Source organism: Drosophila miranda (genome assembly GCF_003369915.1).
Source record: "Drosophila miranda strain MSH22 chromosome Y unlocalized genomic scaffold, D.miranda_PacBio2.1 Contig_Y1_pilon, whole genome shotgun sequence".
Classification (NCBI taxonomy): domain Eukaryota; kingdom Metazoa; phylum Arthropoda; class Insecta; order Diptera; family Drosophilidae; genus Drosophila; species Drosophila miranda.
In genome coordinates, this window is record NW_022881603.1 from 37208574 (window position 1) to 37234424 (window position 25851).

The following is a 25851-nucleotide window of genomic DNA, read 5'->3' on the forward strand; positions in this document are numbered from 1 at the left end:
GTGGGTTGCCAAGAACACCGGTACAGGCAAGGTCAGAAGAATGGCCAATGTCCGATCCTACACCCACGCTTGCTTCCGAACTGGCATCAGCAGTCAACGTATCGTTGGCTCAGGCTCATGCGACACACAGGGCAGCGAACACTGACTCGATTAGTCGGGTGTTGCAGGAGGAGTTTCGTAAGGGATTTATCGAGATGATGCACCAACTCAACGAGGGACTCCAGCCGGTTAGACAGCTGCAGCAGCAGAAGGAACCGCAGCGGGAGGAGGTTCACCACGAGCAGGAGTATCGAGGAGCAATCCCGAAAAGGAAGCCGTCTAGCACGACTGATGCGCCGATTCCGCCACCAAAACCATTTTTGGATCGCTCGGGGCGAGGTGGTATTGGTCCGGAATCGTCTTCAGGAGTAGGACCGACCGCATCCAGTGAGCAGCATCAACGGGGTGGGCATCAAGCGCGAAATTGGCGAAACCCGATAGCACTCAGACACTCGGGTCAGGGTCGTGGCGAGGGTAGGAGAGCTGGTGGGATTCCTCGAGAAGATCCGCATCCAAATCCCCCGGGTTATAGACCTTGGCCACGGTGGGGCCGAGTCGAAAAATGGGACGTGACGTTCGACGGAGACAGCAACAAAATGACAGTCGAGGATTTTGTGTTCCGAATTGAATTCCTACAAGCCCAATGCCGTTGTCCGTGGGATGAAGTTGTAAAGGGATTTCATCACCTGGTTACAGGAAACGCGCGGGAATGGTACTGGCAGTACATCCGTGATCATGGCGGTGGTGTTTGGCAGGAACTAAGGGGCGACTTAATTGCTCGTTTCCGAGGCACGGCGTCCGAGTTCGACCGCATGAGAGAACTGCGAGAAAGAATGCCGCGGTCAAACGAGAGTGTGGAAGACTTTTTCCATGTCATGAGAAAGCTCGCGTCGAGGTTGGAGATGCCACCACCTGAAAAGGAGATGGTAAAAATCGTCAAAAAGGCACTCACAGATGAGATAGCGAGTTTCGTCTACGGCTTACGGGTTTATTCCTTAGACCAACTGCGGGATGAGTGCGTGGAAATAGAGGCACATCTGAAGAGGAAGGCTCGATCTTCGTGGCGAGGAGCACCCAAAGCCACAAACTATGGTCGCGGGCCGAATGCGAACGTCAGCGAGGTCGATTGGCGATGAAGAGGCAGAGGTCATTGAGGAAGCGCAAGTGACACAGCGTGTTCCACAGAAGTTGATTTGCTGGAACTGCGGGCAGACCGATCATGGCTTTAGGGACTGTATGGCATCGGAGAGGCGAATTTTCTGCTACCGGTGTGGAAAGCCCGATGCATATTGTCCAACCTGTCCGAATTGCGCGGGAAACGTGAAGAGGGGTGCGATCCAAGCAGGCGAATCACGCTCACAGAAGGGGCCTGCGCAGAGAAAGTAGAAGAAAATAAAAATGAATTAGATAGACGTAAATTGCATGCTAGGTTAAGGAACTTATCATATGAAGAGCGCTTAAGAAATTATTTAGAAACCAGAAATAGAATATTTTCTGAACTACGAGTGGATGGTATGCGAGCACTGTCGGTGCGGGTGAGAAAGGCGAGATCCCGTTTGAAGCAAAGGCGAGCTATGAGGAGGCAGGTGATTGCTTCAGTAAAGCGTTGGTGCAAGAAAGACCCGAGAGTTTTCGCAGAAATCTCTATAATGGGCGAGTCCGTGCGAGGCCTGTTGGATTCAGGCGCTACACACAGCATGCTAGGGTGTAATGGTCAGGAATTCCTGGAGAAGCTGGGCGTGGAAGCTCGTCGATATTCTTCTATAGTGAAGGTAGCGAATGGGGAAGATCGCGCAATCGTTGGCAGAGTAGAATTACCGGTGAAATACAAGGGAGAGGTAAAAAGATTAACGTTTTTCGTATGCCCTTTCTTGGAACAGGAAATTTACTTGGGGGTAGACTTTTGGCGGGTATTCTCATTGGCTCCTGAGGTGATGGGAGAAGGTCCAGTAGGGGCATCTCACAGATTAGTGGAAGAAGTGCTGGCTGATCAAGTCGCTCACTATGTGGAAGGCCCGGAGAAGGAGATAGTGCAGGAAGAATGGGAGTTGTCAGAAGAGCAAAGTGCAGCCTTGGATCAGGTGAAGGCAGAGTTTCTGACTTTCGAAGCCGTAGGCCTGGGGAGGACGTCGAGAGAGACTCACAAAATTCAGTTGGTGGAGAAGGCCGAGCCTGTGAAGGATCGACATTACCCACTGTCGCCAGCGATGCAGGAAGTGGTGTGTGGTGAGGTGGACAAAATGTTGGCTTTGGGAGTCATCGAGTACAGTGATAGTCCGTGGAGCAACCGTACCACCGTGGTGCGAAGGCCGGGCAAAAATCGTTTCTGCCTCGATGCCCGAAAGCTCAACAAAGTAACCATCAAGGACGCTTACCCACTTCCTAGCATCGAGGGGATCTTGTCGCGTCTCGATCAGACGATATATATCTCCAGCGTCGGGACGGCCTCTGTACCAGTTCCGTATGATGCCCTTTGGCCTCTGCAACGTCGCACAACGCCTATGTAGACTGGTCGATAAGGTGATTCCGGTTGAGATGCGTTCAAACGTCTATGCGTATCTCGACGACTTGCTGATTATAGCTGATATATTCTGCGACAGGTTGCCGAGCGTCTACGAGAAGCAAATTTAACGATAGGGCTGAGCAAATCTAATTTTTGCTATAAAAACATTAAATACCTGGGATTTATAGTGGGAGGAGGAGCGCTGAAGATGGATCCGGATCGTGTGTCGGCCATTTTGCGCATTCCCGAGCCGCGATCTGTTCGAGAATTGCGTAGTTTCGTGGGAACTGCGGGCTGGTACCGGCGCTTTATGAAAAACTATGCTGAGATGCCCGGTCCGCTCACAGACGCCCTGAAAAAGTCGGGAAATGGAAAGTTTAAATTGACGGAGGAGGCAAAACGAGCCATGGGGGAGCTAAAAGCTGCACTCACCTCGGCACCAGTCCTGGTACATACATACAGTGCGACGCCTCACATTATGGAGTAGGAGCCGTACTCTTCCAAAGGGATGACGAGCAGAACGAGAGGCCCATAGCGTTTTTCTCTGCCAAACTGAATTGCCACCAAAAAAACTACTCGGTGACAGAGAAGGAGTGTCTGGCAGCCCTCATGGCGATCCTTAAGTTCCGTCCGTACGTAGAGCTTATGCCGTTTACAGTCATAACTGACCACGCCAGTCTCAAATGGCTCATGACCATGAAGAACCTGGATGGTCGCTTAGCTCGTTGGTCCCTTCAACTGCAGGCCTTCGATTTCGGCATAGAACACCGGAAAGGAGCGGACAATGTAGTGGCAGATACATTGTCACGCAGTATTGAAGAGCTGGAAGTGGATCCGAGTAGTATCCTGGGTTTTGAAACGGTTTGAATCTGGAGAATATCAGGAGTTAAGGAAGGAAATAACAGAGAACCAAGACCGCTTACCTGATCTCCAGATTGTTGACGGCATGATATTCAAGCGCATGCGCTTTGAACGATTGGATGATCAACTGGAGGGCGCCGTCTGGAAATTGTGGGTTCCGAGTTCGCTGACGGCCGCGTTGATAGACAAAGCACATTCGGAAGAGAAGACAGCGCACGGAGGAATCGCGAAAACCTTGCACTTATTGCGTAGGCAGTTTTACTGGCCGAACATGGCGATAGAGGTGCGGGATTATATCCGACGGTGCACCGTGTGCAAGGAGTCGAAAGCGCCGAATTATCGGATGCAGGTCGGGATGGGGCAAGAAGTGGTCACTGAGCGCCCGTTCCAAAAACTTTATATTGATTTTTTGGGCAAATATCCGCGGTCAAAGAACGGTCAGGCGTGGATATTTATTGTAGTTGACCAGTTCTCTAAGTTCACATTCCTAAAGACCATGACCAAGGCCACAGCAAAGGAAGTTGTAAGATTCCTCGTTCACGAGGTGTTTTACAAGTTTGGAGTGCCGGAGATGATTCACTCGGACAATGGGGCTCAGTTCGTCTCGAAAACTTTTAAGGAGATGACCGATGCATTCGGAGTCACTCATATGAGGACGCCAGTGTATTCTCCGCAGAGTAACGCAGCCGAACGCGTGAATCGCACAGTACTCAGCGCGATTCGGGCGTATCTGGAAGACGATCACCGGGACTGGGATGTGCATCTGCCGGAGATAGAACTGGCTATTAGGAACTCGGTTCACGAGGCAACAGGCGTAACACCATTCTTTGCAGTCTTCGGGCAGCAAATGTATTTGCATGGGTCATGCTACAAGCTGGCAAAGCGACAGCGGTCAATCGGCGAGCATGACATATCGCTGCTGGAGGGTCAGGACAAGCGACAACTCATCCAAGAGAGGATTCGCGCTAGTTTACATCAGGCATACGAGCGTAGTAGGGTAAGATACAACCAGCGAGCTCGGGTGTTTTACGCGAGGCCGGGACAAGAGGTATTCCGCCGAAATTTTGTCCTTAGTGACTTCGGAAAAGGCTTTAATGCCAAGTTCGCGCGCAAATTCATCCGATGCCGGGTAGTGAAGCCAGTAGGAGAGAACGCGTATGCTCTGGAGGACCTTAACGGCCGTCCCATAGGAGTGTACCACGCCAAAGACCTGAGAATGTAGTGAGTTGTGGGTGTGGCCTACGTTGGGCGCGGCAGAAGAATGCAGGGCACGCCGGCGTGTGCTCAATAGTGTTCCGGAATCCGGTGGGCATGCCCACGCGTATGTTGTCCCTCCTGGGACTGACGACATACTCGTGGTGGTGTTCCAGTCCCACCTGAACGATAGGGGGCCAGGGCTGAGGGCGACGCGCCATCCAGCGGAAGTCCAGGGAGGCTCGATGGTGTATGGGGACATCGGGGGGAGCTGGAGCCGTCACTGGGGATATAAGGAAGAGAATAGGATTAGTTATATGTATTAGTAAGGGAAAAAGGGATAAATAGGAGTGAAAATATTAGAAAACGTGGATTGGATTATAGAAATCGTGGAGCGTGGACGGAGTAACGTCGAAATTGGAAATTTTGTGCTTAAAACAGAAAGTTTGAAGTGAGTACAGAAAAGGCGGGCGATAAAATAGGTTGTAATGCAGAAAATTTTACTAACAGCCGGCAAGGAATATAGCCACCAGATCCGGGCCAGAAGGTTTCCTGGAGAGGGACCCTGGAGTTCGAGAAAGTCGACTGCAGAGAAGAAGAGTGCCCAACGGAACCTGAGTGAGTTCGTTCCAGTTGCGCGTGTGTGAGCCAAGTAGCGTGGGACGTGTGAAGGGGAGGGTGAAAGAGGACGATTTAGCTGCCAGGGCGATTCTGGCCACACCTCACGATCGTTGCATCGCCTTCCAGTGCGTGCCACGCGTTTGGCCTCATGCACCAAGTAACAACCCCGAAACCCTATTCACACACACACACACGCGCACACGTATACACGGACCTATATAAATTTAGGGCTGACCGGCCACGGCCAGCGATCGCCCACGTCGTTTGAACTTAAAGAAAAAAAACATAATCCGCACTCCAACTCGGTTCCACATTAAATGTTATTTTGTTCCGTGTGTTGTCCTTTATTTAGTAATTAGTATTAGCTTAAACCGTTTAACAAAAAATCTTGGCCATTGAAAAAAAAATATGTAAAAACACCAACACCTTTCACGAACCTAAATCTGCGATCAGCTGTTCAGTGCCAGAAGATTAACCCTTAGTGGGTGACGCGGGGGTCCCATCAGTCCACCGTATTTGGTCGAGCGATTTGTGGAAAAATATTGTTTATTGTTTATGTCCCGGGGACCCTTAACAAGAGCTCTTGGTAGGTTAAGTCTCCGTAGGGGCCCGAGTTAAATTAACTCCCGTAAAACTGGATCCACTCATCTACACATATTCCATTACGTATGGGTGAGGGTATCCCTGTTGGTTGAACGAAATTTCAGCAGTTATTTCCTTGTTTGCCTTTGTGTCGAACGTTTTGGTGTTTCTTAGTGGTTAGTGATAATTTTGAGTATAGCTATTTATTAATGAGAAAGATGAAATTGTCAATTTACGATTATTAAAGCTTGGATATATATTGAAGCATGATGCATTAAATTTAAAATAGAGGGAGGACGCGTGGCGTAAGCCATGGGTTAGGCCAGCCGTTACCGTTCCAGCAGAGGGTGGCCAAAATGAACGTTGTGTTTGGTCACAGGTAGGGCGGGCGCGCGAAGTGATAACACCCAAGCTTCACCCACTTGATAGCCGTCTGTTTATGATTTTCTTTGTTGTTGTTAGGTTGTTGTTAGTTTTGATGTCCCGAGAACTAGTATGTCTCCTTTTTTGTCTACATTTGGCGGACAAGGGGAACTACCCAGCCCTGGGGTCGACAGCTAGCCGGCATTGCCCTCTGGGAAACAAGCCAAGTGTAACAAATGGCGCCCAACTTATTTTCGAATTCGCATGCATCTGGACTGACGCAGGTTCGGGTGGTATTACAAGAAATGTCACTCGGGCTGGTAAAGGCAGATGAGGGGAATGAAAAAAAATAATAAATTTAGTGGAGAAGACGACAGCTCGCGAAGTGCAGTTTAGCGGTCCCGGCAGAAGTCGCTGCTGCAGGCTTAAGGTGAGCGTAAAGCTGGTCCTTAATGGCGCGGGGTGATTGATGCTAGGGATGGATAGACGGAGGCAGTTAACGGATATATAAAATATGTGATAGGGACTTACGAATTACAGTTGAACATTTTGTCGCTATTCGATGTCGCAAGTGAACGTAAGTCACTGCCGTTCAACAAAAAAATGGACAGGGAGTTTGCGACGGACACATTGCCTGGTGGACTGTGATATCGAATAAATCTGTGATGGAATGTGATATTGGAATAAGTTAGAGTAAGTCATGTAGGTAAATGTTCATTGTAGTTTCGCACCTGTTTGTTTAAAACAAATCCGCTTTCGTGTTTTTGAACCTGTTGTCTGTCTGCCGAGAGGTGGTGAGGAGTAGGTGGCCCGGGAGTCGTAAAGACAACCCGCGATGCATCTGTTGTCATGGCAGATCGGTATGATGGATGACAGGAACAAATCACAAGCAAAGTGAGCTCATGCACCGTGAGGCTTCTCGTTTATCGGCCATCGCTTAGAGCGATGACTAGAGTAGATGACAGGCCACACAAAGGTGGTGTTCGTAATTGTAGGATATCCGTAGGGCGACTGTCAAGTGGAGCGCAGAAACTGGAGCGGTTGCTGGTCCCGGCTAGTCACGTGTCCCCCTCTTAATGAATCTTGTAAGAAGAAGAAGAACTGTTAGGAATTTTTGTTGTTAGGTTTTGTGTTGTGTTGAATGTGTTTGAAGTTTGAGTGTCTTAGGTGTCGATCGAATATACATGTATGTTATTATTTATTTATTCAAATATTTAATTGCATATATCTCGTTAACGGCGCTAGTTGGGGCAATATTTATATCGGTATTTATTTATTTATTTATCGGAGTATTTATTGGTCCGAAGCGTGGTGTTATTTATTCTTACTAGTTATTTCTTTGGGTATTTATTTCTTTATTTATATATATTATCTTAGTTTAGGAGTTTCCCTTTTTTTTTGTAATATTGGTGTTGCTCGGTGCAGATGCCACAAGAAGGGGGTAGTCGACAGCATCATACGCGATCACGCGTAAACAAAACAGTGGACCAGATAGGAGAAGTGTCAGGAGCGATGTTTGGTCTAGATCGGGAGGAACTTGGAGCTGTGGGTGGGTTGCCAAGAACACCGGTACAGGCCAGGTCAGAAGAATGGCCAATGTCCGATCCTACACCCACGCTTGCTTACGAACTGGCATCAGCAGTCAACGTATCGTTGGCTCAGGCTCATGCGACACACAGGGCAGCGAACACTGACTCGATTAGTCGGGTGTTGCAGGAGGAGTTGCGTAAGGGGTTTATCGAGATGATGCACCAACTCAACGAGGTACTCCAGCCGGTTAGACAGCTGCAGCAGCAGAAGGAACCGCAGCGGGAGGAGGTTCACCACGAGCAGGAGTATCGAGGAGCAATCCCGAAAAGGAAGCCGTCTAGCACGACTGATGCGCCGAGTCCGCCACCAAAACCATTTTTGGATCGCTCGGGGCGAGGTGGCATTGGTCCGGAATCGTCTTCAGGAGTAGGACCGACCGCATCCAGTGAGCAGCATCAACGGGGTGGGCATCAAGCGCGAAATTGGCGAAACCCGATAGCACTCAGACACTCGGGTCAGGGTCGTGGCGAGGGTAGGAGAGCTGGTGGGATTCCTCGAGAAGATCCGCATCCAAATCCCCCGGGTTATAGACCTTGGCCACGGTGGGGCCGAGTCGAAAAATGGGACGTGACGTTCGACGGAGACAGCAACAAAATGACAGTCGAGGATTTTGTGTTCCGAATTGAATTCCTACAAGCCCAATGCCGCTGTCCGTGGGATGAAGTTGTAAAGGGATTTCATCACCTGGTTACAGGAAACGCGCGGGAATGGTACTGGCAGTACATCCGTGATCATGGCGGTGGTGTTTGGCAGGAACTAAGGGGCGACTTAATTGCTCGTTTCCGAGGCACGGCGTCCGAGTTCGACCGCATGAGAGAACTGCGAGAAAGAATGCAGCGGTCAAACGAGAGTGTGGAAGACTTTTTCCATGTCATGAGAAAGCTCGCGTCGAGGTTGGAGATGCCACCACCTGAAAAGGAGATGGTAAAAATCGTCAAAAAGGCACTCACAGATGAGATAGCGAGTTTCGTCTACGGCTTACGGGTTTATTCCTTAGACCAACTGCGGGATGTGTGCGTGGAAATAGAGGCACATCTGAAGAGGAAGGCTCGATCTTCGTGGCGAGGAGCACCCAAAGCCACAAACTATGGTCGCGGGCCGAATGCGAACGTCAGCGAGGTCGATTGGCGATGAAGAGGCAGAGGTCATTGAGGAAGCGCAAGTGACACAGCGTGTTCCACAGAAGTTGATTTGCTGGAACTGCGGGCAGACCGATCATGGCTTTAGGGACTGTATGGCATCGGAGAGGCGAATTTTCTGCTACCGGTGTGGAAAGCCCGATGCATATTGTCCAACCTGTCCGAATTGCGCGGGAAACGTGAAGAGGGGTGCGATCCAAGCAGGCGAATCACGCTCACAGAAGGGGCCTGCGCAGAGAAAGTAGAAGAAAATAAAAATGAATTAGATAGACGTAAATTGCATGCTAGGTTAAGGAACTTATCATATGAAGAGCGCTTAAGAAATTATTTAGAAACCAGAAATAGAATATTTTCTGAACTACGAGTGGATGGTATGCGAGCACTGTCGGTGCGGGTGAGAAAGGCGAGATCCCGTTTGAAGCAAAGGCGAGCTATGAGGAGGCAGGTGATTGCTTCAGTAAAGCGTTGGTGCAAGAAAGACCCGAGAGTTTTCGCAGAAATCTCTATATTGGGCGAGTCCGTGCGAGGCCTGTTGGATTCAGGCGCTACACACAGCATGCTAGGGTGTAATGGTCAGGAATTCCTGGAGAAGCTGGGCGTGGAGGCTCGTCGATATTCTTCTATAGTGAAGGTAGCGAATGGGGAAGATCGCGCAATCGTTGGCCGAGTAGAATTACCGGTGAAATACAAGGGAGAGGTAAAAAGATTAACGTTTTTCGTATGCCCTTTCTTGGAACAGGAAATTTACTTGGGGGTAGACTTTTGGCGGGTATTCTCATTGGCTCCTGAGGTGATGGGAGAAGGTCCAGTAGGGGCATCTCACAGATTAGTGGAAGAAGTGCTGGCTGATCAAGTCGCTCACTATGTGGAAGGCCCGGAGAAGGAGATAGTGCAGGAAGAATGGGAGTTGTCAGAAGAGCAAAGTGCAGCCTTGGATCAGGTGAAGGCAGAGTTTCTGACTTTCGAAGCCGTAGGCCTGGGGAGGACGTCGAGAGAGACTCACAAAATTCAGTTGGTGGAGAAGGCCGAGCCTGTGAAGGATCGACATTACCCACTGTCGCCAGCGATGCAGGAAGTGGTGTGTGGTGAGGTGGACAAAATGTTGGCTTTGGGAGTCATCGAGTACAGTGATAGTCCGTGGAGCAACCGTACCACCGTGGTGCGAAGGCCGGGCAAAAATCGTTTCTGCCTCGATGCCCGAAAGCTCAACAAAGTAACCATCAAGGACAATTTCATCTTTCTCATTAATAAATAGCTATACTCAAAATTATCACTAACCACTAAGAAACACCAAAACGTTCGACACAAAGGCAAACAAGGAAATAACTGCTGAAATTTCGTTCAACCAACAGGGATACCCTCACCCATACGTAATGGAATATGTGTAGATGAGTGGATCCAGTTTTACGGGAGTTAATTTAACTCGGGCCCCTACGGAGACTTAACCTACCAAGAGCTCTTGTTAAGGGTCCCCGGGACATAAACAATAAACAATATTTTTCCACAAATCGCTCGACCAAATACGGTGGACTGATGGGACCCCCGCGTCACCCACTAAGGGTTAATCTTCTGGCGCTGAACAGCTGATCGCAGATTTAGGTTCGTGAAAGGTGTTGGTGTTTTTACATATTTTTTTTCAATGGCCAAGATTTTACGGTAAACGGTTTAAGCTAATACTAATTACTAAATAAAGGACAACACACGGAACAAAATAACATTTAATGTAGAACGGTGTTTGGAGTCCGGATTATGTTTTTTTCTTTAAGTTCAAACGACGCGGGGATCGCTGGCCGTGGCCGGTCAGCCCTAAATTTATATAGGTCCGTTTATACGTGTGCGCGTGTGTGTGTGTGTGAATAGGGTTTCGGGGTTTTTACTTGGTGAATGAGACCAAACGTGTGGCACGCACTGGAAGGCGATGCAACGATCGTGCGGTGTGGCTAGAATCGCCCTGGCAGCTAAATCGTCCTCTTTCACCCTCCCCCTTCACACGTCCCGCGCTACTTGGCTCACACACGCGCAACTGGAACGAACTCACTCAGGTTCCGTTGGGCAGTCTTCTGCTCTGCAGTCGACTTTCTCGAACTCCAGTGTCCCTCTCCAGGAAACCCTTAGGCCCGGTTCTGGTGGCTATATTCCTTGCCGGCTGTTAGTAAAATTTTCTGCATTACAACCTATTTTATCGCCCGCCTTTTCTGTACTCACTTCAAACTTTCTGTTTTAAGCACAAAATTTCAAATTTCGACGTTACTCCGTCCACGCTCCACGATTTCTATAATCCAATCCACGTTTTCTAATATATTCACTCCTATTTATCCCTTTTTCCCTTACTAATACATATAACTAATCCTATTCTCTTCCTTATATCCCCAGTGACGGCTCCAGCCCCCCCCGATGTCCCCATACACCATCGAGCCTCCCTGGACTTCCGCTGGATGGCGCGTCGCCCTCAGCCCTGGCCACCTATCGTTCAGGTGGGACTGGAACACCACCACGAGTATGTCGTCAGTCCCAGGAGGGACAACATACGCGTGGGCATGCCCACCGGATTCCGGAACACTATTGAGCACACGCCGGCGTGCCCTGCATTCTTCTGCCGCGCCCAACGTAGGCCACACCCACAACTCACTACATTCTCAGGTCTTTGGCGTGGTACACTCCTATGGGACGGCCGTTAAGGTCCTCCAGAGCATACGCGTTCTCTCCTACTGGCTTCACTACCCGGCATCGGATGAATTTGCGCGCGAACTTGGCATTAAAGCCTTTTCCGAAGTCACTAAGGACAAAATTTCGGCGGAATACCTCTTGTCCCGGCCTCGCGTAAAACACCCGAGCTCGCTGGTTGTATCTTACCCTACTACGCTCGTATGCCTGATGTAAACTAGCGCGAATCCTCTCTTGGATGAGTTGTCGCTTGTCCTGACCCTCCAGCAGCGATATGTCATGCTCGCCGATTGACCGCTGTCGCTTTGCCAGCTTGTAGCATGACCCATGCAAATACATTTGCTGCCCGAAGACTGCAAAGAATGGTGTTACGCCTGTTGCCTCGTGAACCGAGTTCCTAATAGCCAGTTCTATCTCCGGCAGATGCACATCCCAGTCCCGGTGATCGTCTTCCAGATACGCCCGAATCGCGCTGAGTACTGTGCGATTCACGCGTTCGGCTGCGTTACTCTGCGGAGAATACACTGGCGTCCTCATATGAGTGACTCCGAATGCATCGGTCATCTCCTTAAAAGTTTTCGAGACGAACTGAGCCCCATTGTCCGAGTGAATCATCTCCGGCACTCCAAACTTGTAAAACACCTCGTGAACGAGGAATCTTACAACTTCCTTTGCTGTGGCCTTGGTCATGGTCTTTAGGAATGTGAACTTAGAGAACTGGTCAACTACAATAAATATCCACGCCTGACCGTTCTTTGACCGCGGATATTTGCCCAAAAAATCAATATAAAGTTTTTGGAACGGGCGCTCAGTGACCACTTCTTGCCCCATCCCGACCTGCATCCGATAATTCGGCGCTTTCGACTCCTTGCACACGGTGCACCGTCGGATATAATCCCGCACCTCTATCGCCATGTTCGGCCAGTAAAACTGCCTACGCAATAAGTGCAAGGTTTTCGCGATTCCTCCGTGCGCTGTCTTCTCTTCCGAATGTGCTTTGTCTATCAACGCGGCCGTCAGCGAACTCGGAACCCACAATTTCCAGACGGCGCCCTCCAGTTGATCATCCAATCGTTCAAAGCGCATGCGCTTGAATATCATGCCGTCAACAATCTGGAGATCAGGTAAGCGGTCTTGGTTCTCTGTTATTTCCTTCCTTAACTCCTGATATTCTCCAGATTCAAACCGTTTCAAAACCCAGGATACTACTCGGATCCACTTCCAGCTCTTCAATACTGCGTGACAATGTATCTGCCACTACATTGTCCGCTCCTTTCCGGTGTTCTATGCCGAAATCGAAGGCCTGCAGTTGAAGGGACCAACGAGCTAAGCGACCATCCAGGTTCTTCATGGTCATGAGCCATTTGAGACTGGCGTGGTCAGTTATGACTGTAAACGGCATAAGCTCTACGTACGGACGGAACTTAAGGATCGCCATGAGGGCTGCCAGACACTCCTTCTCTGTCACCGAGTAGTTTTTTTGGTGGCAATTCAGTTTGGCAGAGAAAAACGCTATGGGCCTCTCGTTCTGCTCGTCATCCCTTTGGAAGAGTACGGCTCCTACTCCATAATGTGAGGCGTCGCACTGTATGTAGAAGTGCCGCTTGAAATCCGCGTGTACCAGGACTGGTGCCGAGGTGAGTGCAGCTTTTAGCTCCCCCATGGCTCGTTTTGCCTCCTCCGTCAATTTAAACTTTCCATTTCCCGTTTTTTCCCCATTTTTCAGGGCGTCTGTGAGCGGACCGGCCATCTCAGCATAGTTTTTCATAAAGCGCCGGTACCAGCCCGCAGTTCCCAGGAAACTACGCAATTCTCGAACAGATCGCGGCTCGGGAATGCGCAAAATGGCCGACACACGATCCGGATCCATCTTCAGCGCTCCTCCTCCCACTATAAATCCCAGGTATTTAATGTTTTTATAGCAAAAATTAGATTTGCTCAGCCCTATCGTTAAATTTGCTTCTCGTAGACGCTCGGCAACCTGTCGCAGAATCTTCACGTGCGTTTGGAAGTCCTCAGCTATAATCAGCAAGTCGTCGAGATACGCATAGACGTTTGAACGCATCTCAACCGGAATCACCTTATCGACCAGTCTACATAGGCGTTGTGCGACGTTGCAGAGGCCAAAGGGCATCATACGGAACTGGTACAGAGGCCGTCCCGACGCTGGAGATATATATCGTCTGATCGAGACGCGACAAGATCCCCTCGATGCTAGGAAGTGGGTAAGCGTCCTTGATGGTTACTTTGTTGAGCTTTCGGGCATCGAGGCAGAAACGATTTTTGCCCGGCCTTCGCACCACGGTGGTACGGTTGCTCCACGGACTATCACTGTACTCGATGACTCCCAAAGCCAACATTTTGTCCACCTCACCACACACCACTTCCTGCATCGCTGGCGACAGTGGGTAATGTCGATCCTTCACAGGCTCGGCCTTCTCCACCAACTGAATTTTGTGAGGCTCTCTCGACGTCCTCCCCAGGCCTACGGCTTCGAAAGTCAGAAACTCTGCCTTCACCTGATCCAAGGCTGCACTTTGCTCTTCTGACAACTCCCATTCTTCCTGCACTATCTCCTTCTCCGGGCCTTCCACATAGTGAGCGACTTGATCAGCCAGCACTTCTTCCACTAATCTGTGAGATGCCCCTACTGGACCTTCTCCCATCACCTCAGGAGCCAATGAGAATACCCGCCAAAAGTCTACCCCCAAGTAAATTTCCTGTTCCAAGAAAGGGCATACGAAAAACGTTAATCTTTTTACCTCTCCCTTGTATTTCACCGGTAATTCTACTCGGCCAACGATTGCGCGATCTTCCCCATTCGCTACCTTCACTATAGAAGAATATCGACGAGCCTCCACGCCCAGCTTCTCCAGGAATTCCTGACCATTACACCCTAGCATGCTGTGTGTAGCGCCTGAATCCAACAGGCCTCGCACGGACTCGCCCATTATAGAGATTTCTGCGAAAACTCTCGGGTCTTTCTTGCACCAACGCTTTACTGAAGCAATCACCTGCCTCCTCATAGCTCGCCTTTGCTTCAAACGGGATCTCGCCTTTCTCACCCGCACCGACAGTGCTCGCATACCATCCACTCGTAGTTCAGAAAATATTATATTTCTGGTTTCTAAATAATTTCTTAAGCGCTCTTCATATGATCAGTTCCTTAACCTAGCATGCAATTTACGTCTATCTAATTCATTTTTATTTTCTTCTACTTTCTCTGCGCAGGCCCCTTCTGTGAGCGTGATTCGCCTGCTTGGATCGCACCCCTCTTCACGTTTCCCGCGCAATTCGGACAGGTTGCACAATATGCATCGGGCTTTCCACACCGGTAGCAGAAAATTCGCCTCTCCGATGCCATACAGTCCCTAAAGCCATGATCGGTCTGCCCGCAGTTCCAGCAAATCAACTTCTGTGGAACACGCTGTGTCACTTGCGCTTCCTCAATGACCTCTGCCTCTTCATCGCCAATCGACCTCGCTGACGTTCGCATTCGGCCCGCGACCATAGTTTGTGGCTTTGGGTGCTCCTCGCCACGAAGATCGAGCCTTCCTCTTCAGATGTGCCTCTATTTCCACGCACTCATCCCGCAGTTGGTCTAAGGAATAAACCCGTAAGCCGTAGACGAAACTCGCTATCTCATCTGTGAGTGCCTTTTTGACGATTTTTACCATCTCCTTTTCAGGTGGTGGCATCTCCAACCTCGACGCGAGCTTTCTCATGACATGGAAAAAGTCTTCCACACTCTCGTTTGACCGCTGCATTCTTTCTCGCAGTTCTCTCATGCGGTCGAACTCGGACGCCGTGCCTCGGAAACGAGCAATTAAGTCGCCCCTTAGTTCCTGCCAAACACCACCGCCATGATCACGGATGTACTGCCAGTACCATTCCCGCGCGTTTCCTGTAACCAGGTGATGAAATCCCTTTACAACTTCATCCCACGGACAGCGGCATTGGGCTTGTAGGAATTCAATTCGGAACACAAAATCCTCGACTGTCATTTTGTTGCTGTCTCCGTCGAACGTCACGTCCCATTTTTCGACTCGGCCCCACCGTGGCCAAGGTCTATAACCCGGGGGATTTGGATGCGGATCTTCTCGAGGAATCCCACCAGCTCTCCTACCCTCGCCACGACCCTGACCCGAGTGTCTGAGTGCTATCGGGTTTCGCCAATTTCGCGCTTGATGCTGCTCACTGGATGCGGTCGGTCCTACTCCTGAAGACGATTCCGGACCAATACCACCTCGCCCCGAGCGATCCAAAAATGGTTTTGGTGGCGGAATCGGCGCATCAGTCGTGCTAGACGGCTTCCTTTTCGGGATTGCTCCTCGATACTCCTGCTCGTGGTGAACCTCCTCCCGCTGCGGTTCCTTCTGCTGCTGCAGCTGTCTAACCGGCTGGAGTACCTCGTTGAGTTGGTGCATCATCTCGATAAACCCCTTACGCAACTCCTCCTGCAACACCCGACTAATCGAGTCAGTGTTCGCTGCCCTGTGTGTCGCATGAGCCTGAGCCAACGATACGTTGACTGCTGATGCCAGTTCGGAAGCAAGCGTGGGTGTAGGATCGGACATTGGCCATTCTTCTGACCTGGCCTGTACCGGTGTTCTTGGCAACCCACCCACAGCTCCAAGTTCCTCCCGATCTAGACCAAACATCGCTCCTGACACTTCTCCTATCTGGTCCACTGTTTTGTTTACGCGTGATCGCGTATGATGCTGTCGACTACCCCCTTCTTGTGGCATCTGCACCGAGCAACACCAATATTACAAAAAAAAAAAGGGAAACTCCTAAACTAAGATAATATATATAAATAAAGAAATAAATACCCAAAGAAATAACTAGTAAGAATAAATAACACCACGCTTCGGACCAATAAATACTCCGATAAATAAATAAATAAATACCGATATAAATATTGCCCCAACTAGCGCCGTTAACGAGATATATGCAATTAAATATTTGAATAAATAAATAATAACATACATGTATATTCGATCGACACCTAAGACACTCAAACTTCAAACACATTCAACACAACACAAAACCTAACAACAAAAATTCCTAACAGTTCTTCTTCTTCTTACAAGATTCATTAAGAGGGGGACACGTGACTAGCCGGGACCAGCAACCGCTCCAGTTTCTGCGCTCCACTTGACAGTCGCCCTACGGATATCCTACAATTACGAACACCACCTTTGTGTGGCCTGTCATCTACTCTAGTCATCGCTCTAAGCGATGGCCGATAAACGAGAAGCCTCACGGTGCATGAGCTCACTTTGCTTGTGATTTGTTCCTGTCATCCATCATACCGATCTGCCATGACAACAGATGCATCGCGAGTTGTCTTTACGACTCCCGGGCCACCTACTCCTCACCACCTCTCTGCAGACAGACAACAGGTTCAAAAACACGAAAGCGGATTTGTTTTAAACAAACAGGTGCGAAACTACAATGAACATTTACCTACATGACTTACTCTAACTTATTCCAATATCACATTCCATCACAGATTTATTCGATATCACAGTCCACCAGGCAATGTGTCCGTCGCAAACTCCCTGTCCATTTTTTTGTTGAACGGCAGTGACTTACGTTCACTTGCGACATCGAATAGCGACAAAATGTTCAACTGTAATTCGTAAGTCCCTATCACATATTTTATATATCCGTTAACTGCCTCCGTCTATCCATCCCTAGCATCAATCACCCCGCGCCATTAAGGACCAGCTTTACGCTCACCTTAAGCCTGCAGCAGCGACTTCTGCCGGGACCGCTAAACTGCACTTCGCGAGCTGTCGTCTTCTCCACTAAATTTATTATTTTTTTTCATTCCCCTCATCTGCCTTTACCAGCCCGAGTGACATTTCTTGTAATACCACCCGAACCTGCGTCAGTCCAGATGCATGCGAATTCGAAAATAAGTTGGGCGCCATTTGTTACACTTGGCTTGTTTCCCAGAGGGCAATGCCGGCTAGCTGTCGACCCCAGGGCTGGGTAGTTCCCCTTGCCCGCCAAATGTAGACAAAAAAGGAGACATACTACTTCCCTGCACATCAAAACTAACAACAACCTAACAACAACAAAGAAAATCATAAACAGACGGCTATCAAGTGGGTGAAGCTTGGGTGTTATCACTTCGCGCGCCCGCCCTACCTGTGACCAAACACAACGTTCATTTTGGCCACCCTCTGCTGGAACGGTAACGGCTGGCCTAATCCATGGCTACGCCACGCGTCCTCCCTCTATTTTAAATTTAATGCATCATGCTTCAATATATATCCAAGCTTTAATAATCGTAAATTGACAATTTCATCTTTCTCATTAATAAATAGCTATACTCAAAATTATCACTAACCACTAAGAAACACCAAAACGTTCGACACAAAGGCAAACAAGGAAATAACTGCTGAAATTTCGTTCAACCAACAGGGATACCCTCACCCATACGTAATGGAATATGTGTAGATGAGTGGATCCAGTTTTACGGGAGTTAATTTAACTCGGGCCCCTACGGAGACTTAACCTACCAAGAGCTCTTGTTAAGGGTCCCCGGGACATAAACAATAAACAATATTTTTCCACAAATCACTCGACCAAATACGGTGGACTGATGGGACCCCCGCGTCACCCACTAAGGGTTAATCTTCTGGCACTGAACAGCTGATCGCAGATTTAGGTTCGTGAAAGGTGTTGGTGTTTTTACATATTTTTTTTCAATGGCCAAGATTTTACGTTAAACGGTTTAAGCTAATACTAATTACTAAATAAAGGACAACACACGGAACAAAATAACATTTAATGTGGAACGGTGTTTGGAGTGCGGATTATGTTTTTTTCTTTAAGTTCAAACGACGCGGGCGATCGCTGGCCGTGGCCGGTCAGCCCTAAATTTATATAGGTCCGTTTATACGTGTGCGCGTGTGTGTGTGTGTGAATAGGGTTTCGGGGTTTTTACTTGGTGAATGAGACCAAACGTGTGGCACGCACTGGAAGGCGATGCAACGATCGTGCGGTGTGGTTAGAATCGCCCTGGCAGCTAAATCGTCCTCTTTCACCCTCCCCCTTCACACGTCCCGCGCTACTTGGCTCACACACGCGCAACTGGAACGAACTCACTCAGGTTCCGTTGGGCAGTCTTCTGCTCTGCAGTCGACTTTCTCGAACTCCAGTGTCCCTCTCCAGGAAACCTTCTGGCCCGGTTCTGGTGGCTATATTCCTTGCCGGCTGTTAGTAAAATTTTCTGCATTACAACCTATTTTATCGCCCGCCTTTTCTGTACTCACTTCAAACTTTCTGTTTTAAGCACAAAATTTCAAATTTCGACGTTACTCCGTCCACGCTCTACGATTTCCATAATCCAATCCACGTTTTCTAATATTTTCACTCCTATTTATCCCTTTTTCCCTTACTAATACATATAACTAATCCTATTCTCTTCCTTATATCACCAGTAACGGCTCCAGCTCCCCCCGATGACCACGTACACCATCGAGCCTCCCTGGACTTCCGCTAGATGGTGCGTCGCCCTCAGCCCTGGCCACCTATCGTTCAGGTGGGATTGGAACATTAATACATATGTTAGGCTCTGTCGCAGCTGTCTAAAGACGTATTCTCTTTCTCGACACTTGACACACACTTGATATAGTTGAATGCTTATTTTTGCTTACTTTTATTATTCACTTTTATTTTCATACGTGCAATGGTAAACAGACACTCAGAAATATACCGAAACTACGTCACAAATTTCAAAATATGCCGAAAATATACTGACGTATTATTTGTATTCAAGCTGAATCAAATTGCTTTCGGTTAAATACTAGCTAGCAACGACTATCAGCACTGAACACATATTTTTAACCGATAATCTAATCAATTTTATATAAAAGTGGCTAATTTTAAGTACCATCTTTATTGGCATTGTATATAAAATAAGGTTTCAATAAAATATGTCAACAATTTCAACTAAGTTTATTTCTTTACATGGTAACTACCCATTTGCTACATATTAAAATCATTTTTATAAAGGGGAATATGTGTACTTTTCAAAATTGTTGGACCGTTCTTTTCCATATAAGCCCCATGGAAGCGCCAGTGTGAAAAACCCCCGTTATGCATATTTTTACATTCCTTTTTTTTATATTTTTGAAAACATTGAGATTTTGATAGCAAGTGATCAAGATTTCGATGATTTCCCGCATTAATAATCGATGTGGCTCTAAATTGCATTTTTACACGACTTCTACATTGGGGCATTGGCCAAGAGGGTGAGTGCATAACCTTAATATACTGGAAAATACTATGGAAAGTATTTTTATATTTTGCAAGGTGTGTGAGCCAGACATTGTGGCAAGAAAATTAGTGTACTAAGTGACTTGGCGATAAAATATACGGTCTGAAATATGCCACATATACCCACTTAAGACCCCTCTATTTAAACAGTCATTGTAGATACCTCCTATCCCTTCTTTTACTCACAAAAAAAAACCCACTATATCCACGATTTTCACTATTTTCGGTGCAATATTAAAATACCCCTTTGGCATACAATGGGCTAATCGTTCTGTGATTTGATATTATTAGCTTGCTAGGACTTTATAGCTGAACATGAAGTTTATCCGATTGATAGATTATTTTTCTAAAATAGTAGCCAACTTTTGCTAGTCATTCTTATTGGATTTGTTTAGAATTTTCACGAGTTTTCAAAGTGAAAATTTTGAAAAATATACCGCTAAAAATTATTGTGTAAAAAAAGCACTACCTTTAAAAAAAAAACTGCATACAAAATACCAGATTAAATTGTTAAACAAATTCCAAGTCCCCAATCTATCAAAAAAAGTTTCCTTGCCAGGTAAAAAAGAGGTAAATATTATTATTATTAGTATTATTTTCCGCGGTCTAACTCGAGTTGTTATCCAGTTTAAAAAAAGGGGCTTAAGTGGGCTAAGTTCGTTTTTTCATCGGTATGGCACGCTGAAAAGGCGCCATTCTTAAGAAGCGTCCCTCCATTTTTTTTAAACTCCTAAATAATTACTGCTCGACGTCATAATGCAGCGCCACAGGGAATTATATAAACAGCAATCACTTGCTTTCAGCCCACGCAATTTCGATGAGCAGAAGCGGGAACTCCAGAATGCGGCGCGTGCAAAACAGCGCAAGGATCGTTTTCAAAGCAACCGCATTATTAGTGTTAGTCCAGCGTCAAGCGTGCGGCACCTATACCGCCCTCAGAGGAGGCGCAGCCACGCCTTACCTATGTCGCTCCTCCTAAGGAGAATCGAAAAACAGAGCTGCCTCAGCAGCAGAGGAACCCCACCCGGGACCTTTACATAAAGCGCTTCGTGGATTGGAAGGCTGCCAGGAAGGAACAAACAAAGAACGAGCAAATTGCTCGTCGTGGTCAAAAGATGTATAAAACCGAAACACTTACACCTGCGACAAACCCCCAGAAAGAGCAGGAGAACGCTCCGGCATTTGTGCCGCCAAAAAGGCACTCCTTATATGTTTTGGCAAAAAAAACTCAGTGTACGCAGACGGCAGCGGAGAGGAAACAGCCTTTGGCAACCCAATTGCGTACCCAGGGTCATCCATCCAGATTGCGCGCTCAGCCTGCGGCAACCATGGCAAATCTGCAACATGCAACGTCGCGTCCTCAACCGGTCACTGTGAAGACCCAAACATCAAACATGAAACATCAAACATCAGCAAGGAATGCCCAGCCAGCCACAGTGAAGCCTGCACCTTCACGTGCATTGCCCTTGAAGCCTACAGCAGGCCCAAAGCCCAAGGCAGCGGATTTGGTCGTTGGACCTTCTGCAAATGGGGTTGTTCATTTGCCAAATGTGAGGACGCAACCATTCGAAAAGCCGGCCGTGAGTAAGCCCACCTTAAAAATACCAGCAGTGAAACCAAAGCCCATTCAAGGAGGTGGAGGAGGGGGAGCTGCGGGAAAATTTAAGTCGACCGCAGTAGCAAAAGGGCCGGCAATAAAAAACAAGCTTGCCAGCCAATTGTCGACCAGAATGAAGGCCAAGAGCAACGTCAGCAAGTACGTAGGTCTTCAAAAGAATGTTTGAAATCGGCCGGAGCTGATGAGAGAGTTGGTTGAGGCTGGGACCACTGAACTCCCACTGCCTCCCAATACGCCGCTGGAAGAGAAGATAAGTTTCCCTGCTCTGGCCACATTCACGCAGTGCAATACGAACAATTGCAGTCAAGAAATGATAGAAGCCTTGGGTGAGATTTCAAATCTGAGTCCAGTGAGTCCAATGAGCAGCCACCGAGATTCGAAAGCGAAGCGGAAATTTGACTTTTCTAGGTACTCTTTGATAAAAACGGCAGCTGAAGAGAGTTTGATCTTGGATCCATATCTGGCTAAGGGTAAGTACAACAGGAATAAAATGGAGTAAAATGTAATATTATTGGTTTCCAGATCCAGATGATAAAGAACAAGAAAATTCTACTCTGAAGGCAGCTGCGGAGCAAACCCCTCGCAGGATTTCCGATGAGAAGCCCAACTACTTAAGTCCATATGTGAGCGTCTCGCGCGGTAAAGTCAACTCTCGCTGTGAGCGTGAGAAGCGAAACAGCATGTATTTGCCCGGTGAGGAGTATCCTGTTGCCAATCGGCGGGCCCTCGAGTCGGTGCTCTACTTTCGCATACAGCTGGAGAATGAGATTCGACGACTGCGAGATATCTGCAGCGAGTGGGAAGCCTATAGCAAGGAGAATGAGGCGCATCTGGTTGAGACGGGCGGCATAGATATGATCAATGTGGCCATTGGACAGACAAATTTGCTCTCTACCAAGAAATTGATGCAGTTCAGCGGTCTGATTGACCGTTGCGGGGCGTGAGCTACGGGCAAGAACCATCGACCCTACGATGGCAGCGAGGAGACGAAACCCGTCCAGGCAGAGGATCTGGAAGGGTGGTGGGACATGCTGCGACTCCAGAGTGAGAATGTTGACAAGCGCTTTGATAACTTGAAGCGATGGAAAAAGAACAATTGGCAGGACCCCGATGCAGTTGAGGAATCGAAAATACCAGCCAAGCCTGTGGCCAAACCAAAGTCTAAGCTGGGCAACAATTTAAACGCTAAGCCCAAGGTCAAGGCCAGCAGTAACTTGATGCAATTACTCCGCAAGGCCCATGCTGAAATGAAAAAGGCTAAGGCGGATGTGGTATCAGCGGACGATGCCCCGCAAACTCCATCTCGCAGCAGCACTCAGCGTGTGATCGTAGTACGCGACCGTCGGTCCTTCTCTCCTGCTCGCACCGTCCTGCGCATGTCTGTAGGCGAGAGCCGTTCTTCCAATGGTGGCAACACTCTGCTCAAGTCTGCTATATTGGCCGCAGCCGAACAAAACGCTCTTAATCATACCCCCCCTCCCAATAAGGGACGCCAGTCGATTCTGAAAAAACCAGGGACCAGCAAGCGTGAAAGTCGTGGAGTTAGATCTCTGTTAGATCTCACTATAAAACGTATATCTCAGAATTTCGCCCCACACCCTTCCGCCCCCACAAAGGACGAAAATCTGTTGCATCCACAATATTGCACATTCGAGAAAACTAAAAACGCAGAATCATAGATAATGACCATATCTATCAAATTGCTGAATCAAGATCAGATTGGATCATTTTTGTAGCCAAAAGCAAGAAATCAATTTGCAGTGGCTAGGCAGCGCCCGACGTCACGCTCAGACTGATTTTCTGTCTCTCTATTAGCGGCGTCTGCCGGAGGAGAGCCATATTGACTTAGTATCGGGTATAACTGTAGAGTTGCGGTGTCCGCAGCAACTCACAACGTTCCCCCTCGTTTTTGTGTTGTTTTATCAGCCTTGAATGCACCACACTCACACACGCGCACAGCATACATACATATGTATGAGGGTTTCTATCGTATTTTCCAGCTCTGTTGAGATTAAAATAGTGCTCTTATTACTTTGATTTCCATTTTATTATACAGTCAAGGAAAAAAGTCAACATACAGCACCGATTTTTCAATATTTCGGGTTTTCGCAATGAAAATTAAAAAAGTTGGTATGCCATTATTTAGGACACTTAAAGTTATTATTATTTCAGAAAAAAAAACTTAAACAAAAATTATGTATACTTAAGTTACAACGAAAAAACATAAAATGTTCACGGAAAAAAGTGTACATACAGCCTCTATGCTTTTGTATTATAGTCTCAAAGTAATCTTAATATTAATACTTTTTATACTTTTAATATTTGGTTGGTCCACCATTGGCATCTATTACAGCCTGTAGTCGTCGGGGCATCGATGCCACCAAATTTTCGGTTGTTGTGGGCGGAACTTCGGCCCAAGCTCGAATGAGGGCGGTTTTGAGGCTTTCCCGACTGCTGATGAACCTTGGCGTTTCAAACCGATTGAATGTACATATGTGGTTTTAACAGGAATTTAATTTTACAAAGTAGGGCGTGTGTTCTTGCTGCTGGCAATGCTCTTGCCGTGACGTTTTTTTTTTAGTTTTTTTAACCCCAATAAACACACGCACACACTTGTATTTATTCGGCGAATTTCGTGGGGTGTCTACTGCATTTATTAATACATATTCCAGGCTCTGTCGCAGCTGTCTAAAGACGTATTTTCTCGACACTTGACACACACTTGATATAGTTGAATGCTTGTTTTTGCTTACTTTTATTATTCACTTTTATTTTCATACGTGCAATGGTAAACAGACACTCAGAAATATACCGAAACTACGTCACAAATTTCAAAATATGCCGAAAATATACTGACGTATTATTTGTATTCAAGCTGAATCAAATTGCTTTCGGTTGAATACTAGCTAGCAACGACTATCAGCACTGGACACATATTTTTAACCGATAATCTAATCAATTTTATATAAAAGTGGCTAATTTTAAGTACCATCTTTATTGGCATTGTTTATAAAATAAGGTTTCAATAAAAAATGTCAACAATTTCCACTAAGTTTATTTCTTTACATGGTAACTACCCATTTGCTACATATTAAAATCATTTTTATAAAGGGGAATATGTGTACTTTTCAAAATTGTTGGCCCGTTCTTTTCCATATAAGCCCCATGGAAGCGCCAGTGTGAAAAACCCCCGTTATGCATATTTTTACATTCCTTTTTTTTATATTTTTGAAAACATTGAGATTTTGATAGCAGGTGATCAAGATTTCGATGATTTCCCGCATTAATAATCGATGTGGCTCTAAATTGCATTTTTACACGACTTCTACATTGGGGCATTGGCCAAGAGGGTGAGTGCATAACCTTAATATACTGGAAAATACTATGGAAAGTATTTTTATATTTTGCAAGGTGTGTGAGCCAGACATTGTGGCAAGAAAATTAGTGTACTAAGTGACTTGGCGATAAAATATACGGTCTGAAATATGCCACATATACCCACTTAAGACCCCTCTATTTAAACAGTCATTGTAGATACCTCCTATCCCTTCTTTTACTCACAAAAAAAAACCCACTATATCCACGATTTTCACTAAGTTCGGTGCAATATTAAAATACCCCTTTGGCATACAATGGGCTAATCGTTCTGTGATTTGATATTATTAGCTTGCTAGGACTTTATAGCTGAACATGAAGTTTATCCGATTGATAGATTATTTTTCTAAAATAGTAGCCAACTTTTGCTAGTCATTCTTATTGGATTTGTTTAGAATTTTCACGAGTTTTCAAAGTGAAAATTTTGAAAAATATACCGCTAAAAATTATTGTGTAAAAAAAGCACTACCTTTAAAAAAACTGCATACAAAATACCAGATTAAATTGTTAAACAAATTCCAAGTCCCCAATCTATCAAAAAAAGTTTCCTTGCCAGGTAAAAAAGAGGTAAATATTATTATTAGTATTATTTTCCGCGGTCTAACTCGAGCTGTTATCCAGTTTAAATAAAGGGGCTTAAGTGGGCTAAGTTCGTTTTTTCATCGGTATGGCACGCTGAAAAGGCGCCATTCTTAAGAAGCGTCCCTCCATTTTTTTTAAACTCCTAAATAATTACAGCTCGACGTCATAATGCAGCGCCACAGGGAATTATATAAACAGCAATCACTTGCTTTCAGCCCACGCAATTTCAATGAGCAGAACCGGGAACTCCAGAATGCGGCGCGTGCAAAACAGCGCGAGGATCGTTTTTAAAGCAACCGCATTATTAGTGTTAGTCCAACTCCCGTCAAGCGTGCGGCACCTATACCGCCCTCAGAGGAGGCGCAGCCACGCCTTACCTATGTCGCTCCTCCTAAGGAGAATCGAAAACCAGAGCTGCCTCAGCA

The 25851-nt window shown here is 47.1% G+C and overlaps 1 protein-coding gene and 2 long non-coding RNA genes across 3 annotated transcripts; 2 read left to right on the forward strand and 1 right to left on the reverse strand.

The window, feature by feature from the left end:
* Positions 1 to 9445: 9445 nt before the first annotated feature.
* LOC117191183 lies at positions 9446 to 9672 on the reverse strand. The gene is made up of 2 exons (XR_004473968.1): positions 9641 to 9672; positions 9446 to 9512 (listed from the first exon to the last, which is right to left on the reverse strand). It is a non-coding gene; the product is annotated as an uncharacterized LOC117191183 (long non-coding RNA).
* Positions 9673 to 14232: 4560 nt separating this feature from the next.
* On the forward strand, positions 14233 to 14462 carry LOC117191170. The gene is made up of 2 exons (XR_004473951.1): positions 14233 to 14267; positions 14396 to 14462. It is a non-coding gene; the product is annotated as an uncharacterized LOC117191170 (long non-coding RNA).
* Positions 14463 to 20964: 6502 nt separating this feature from the next.
* LOC117191147 (guanylate kinase-associated protein mars-like) lies at positions 20965 to 22554 on the forward strand. The gene is made up of 2 exons (XM_033396112.1): positions 20965 to 21939; positions 21992 to 22554. The coding sequence occupies exons 1-2, from the start codon at positions 21651 to 21653 to the stop codon at positions 22411 to 22413; spliced, it is 711 nt and encodes a 236-aa protein (XP_033252003.1). The 5' UTR covers positions 20965 to 21650; the 3' UTR covers positions 22414 to 22554.
* Positions 22555 to 25851: the final 3297 nt, after the last annotated feature.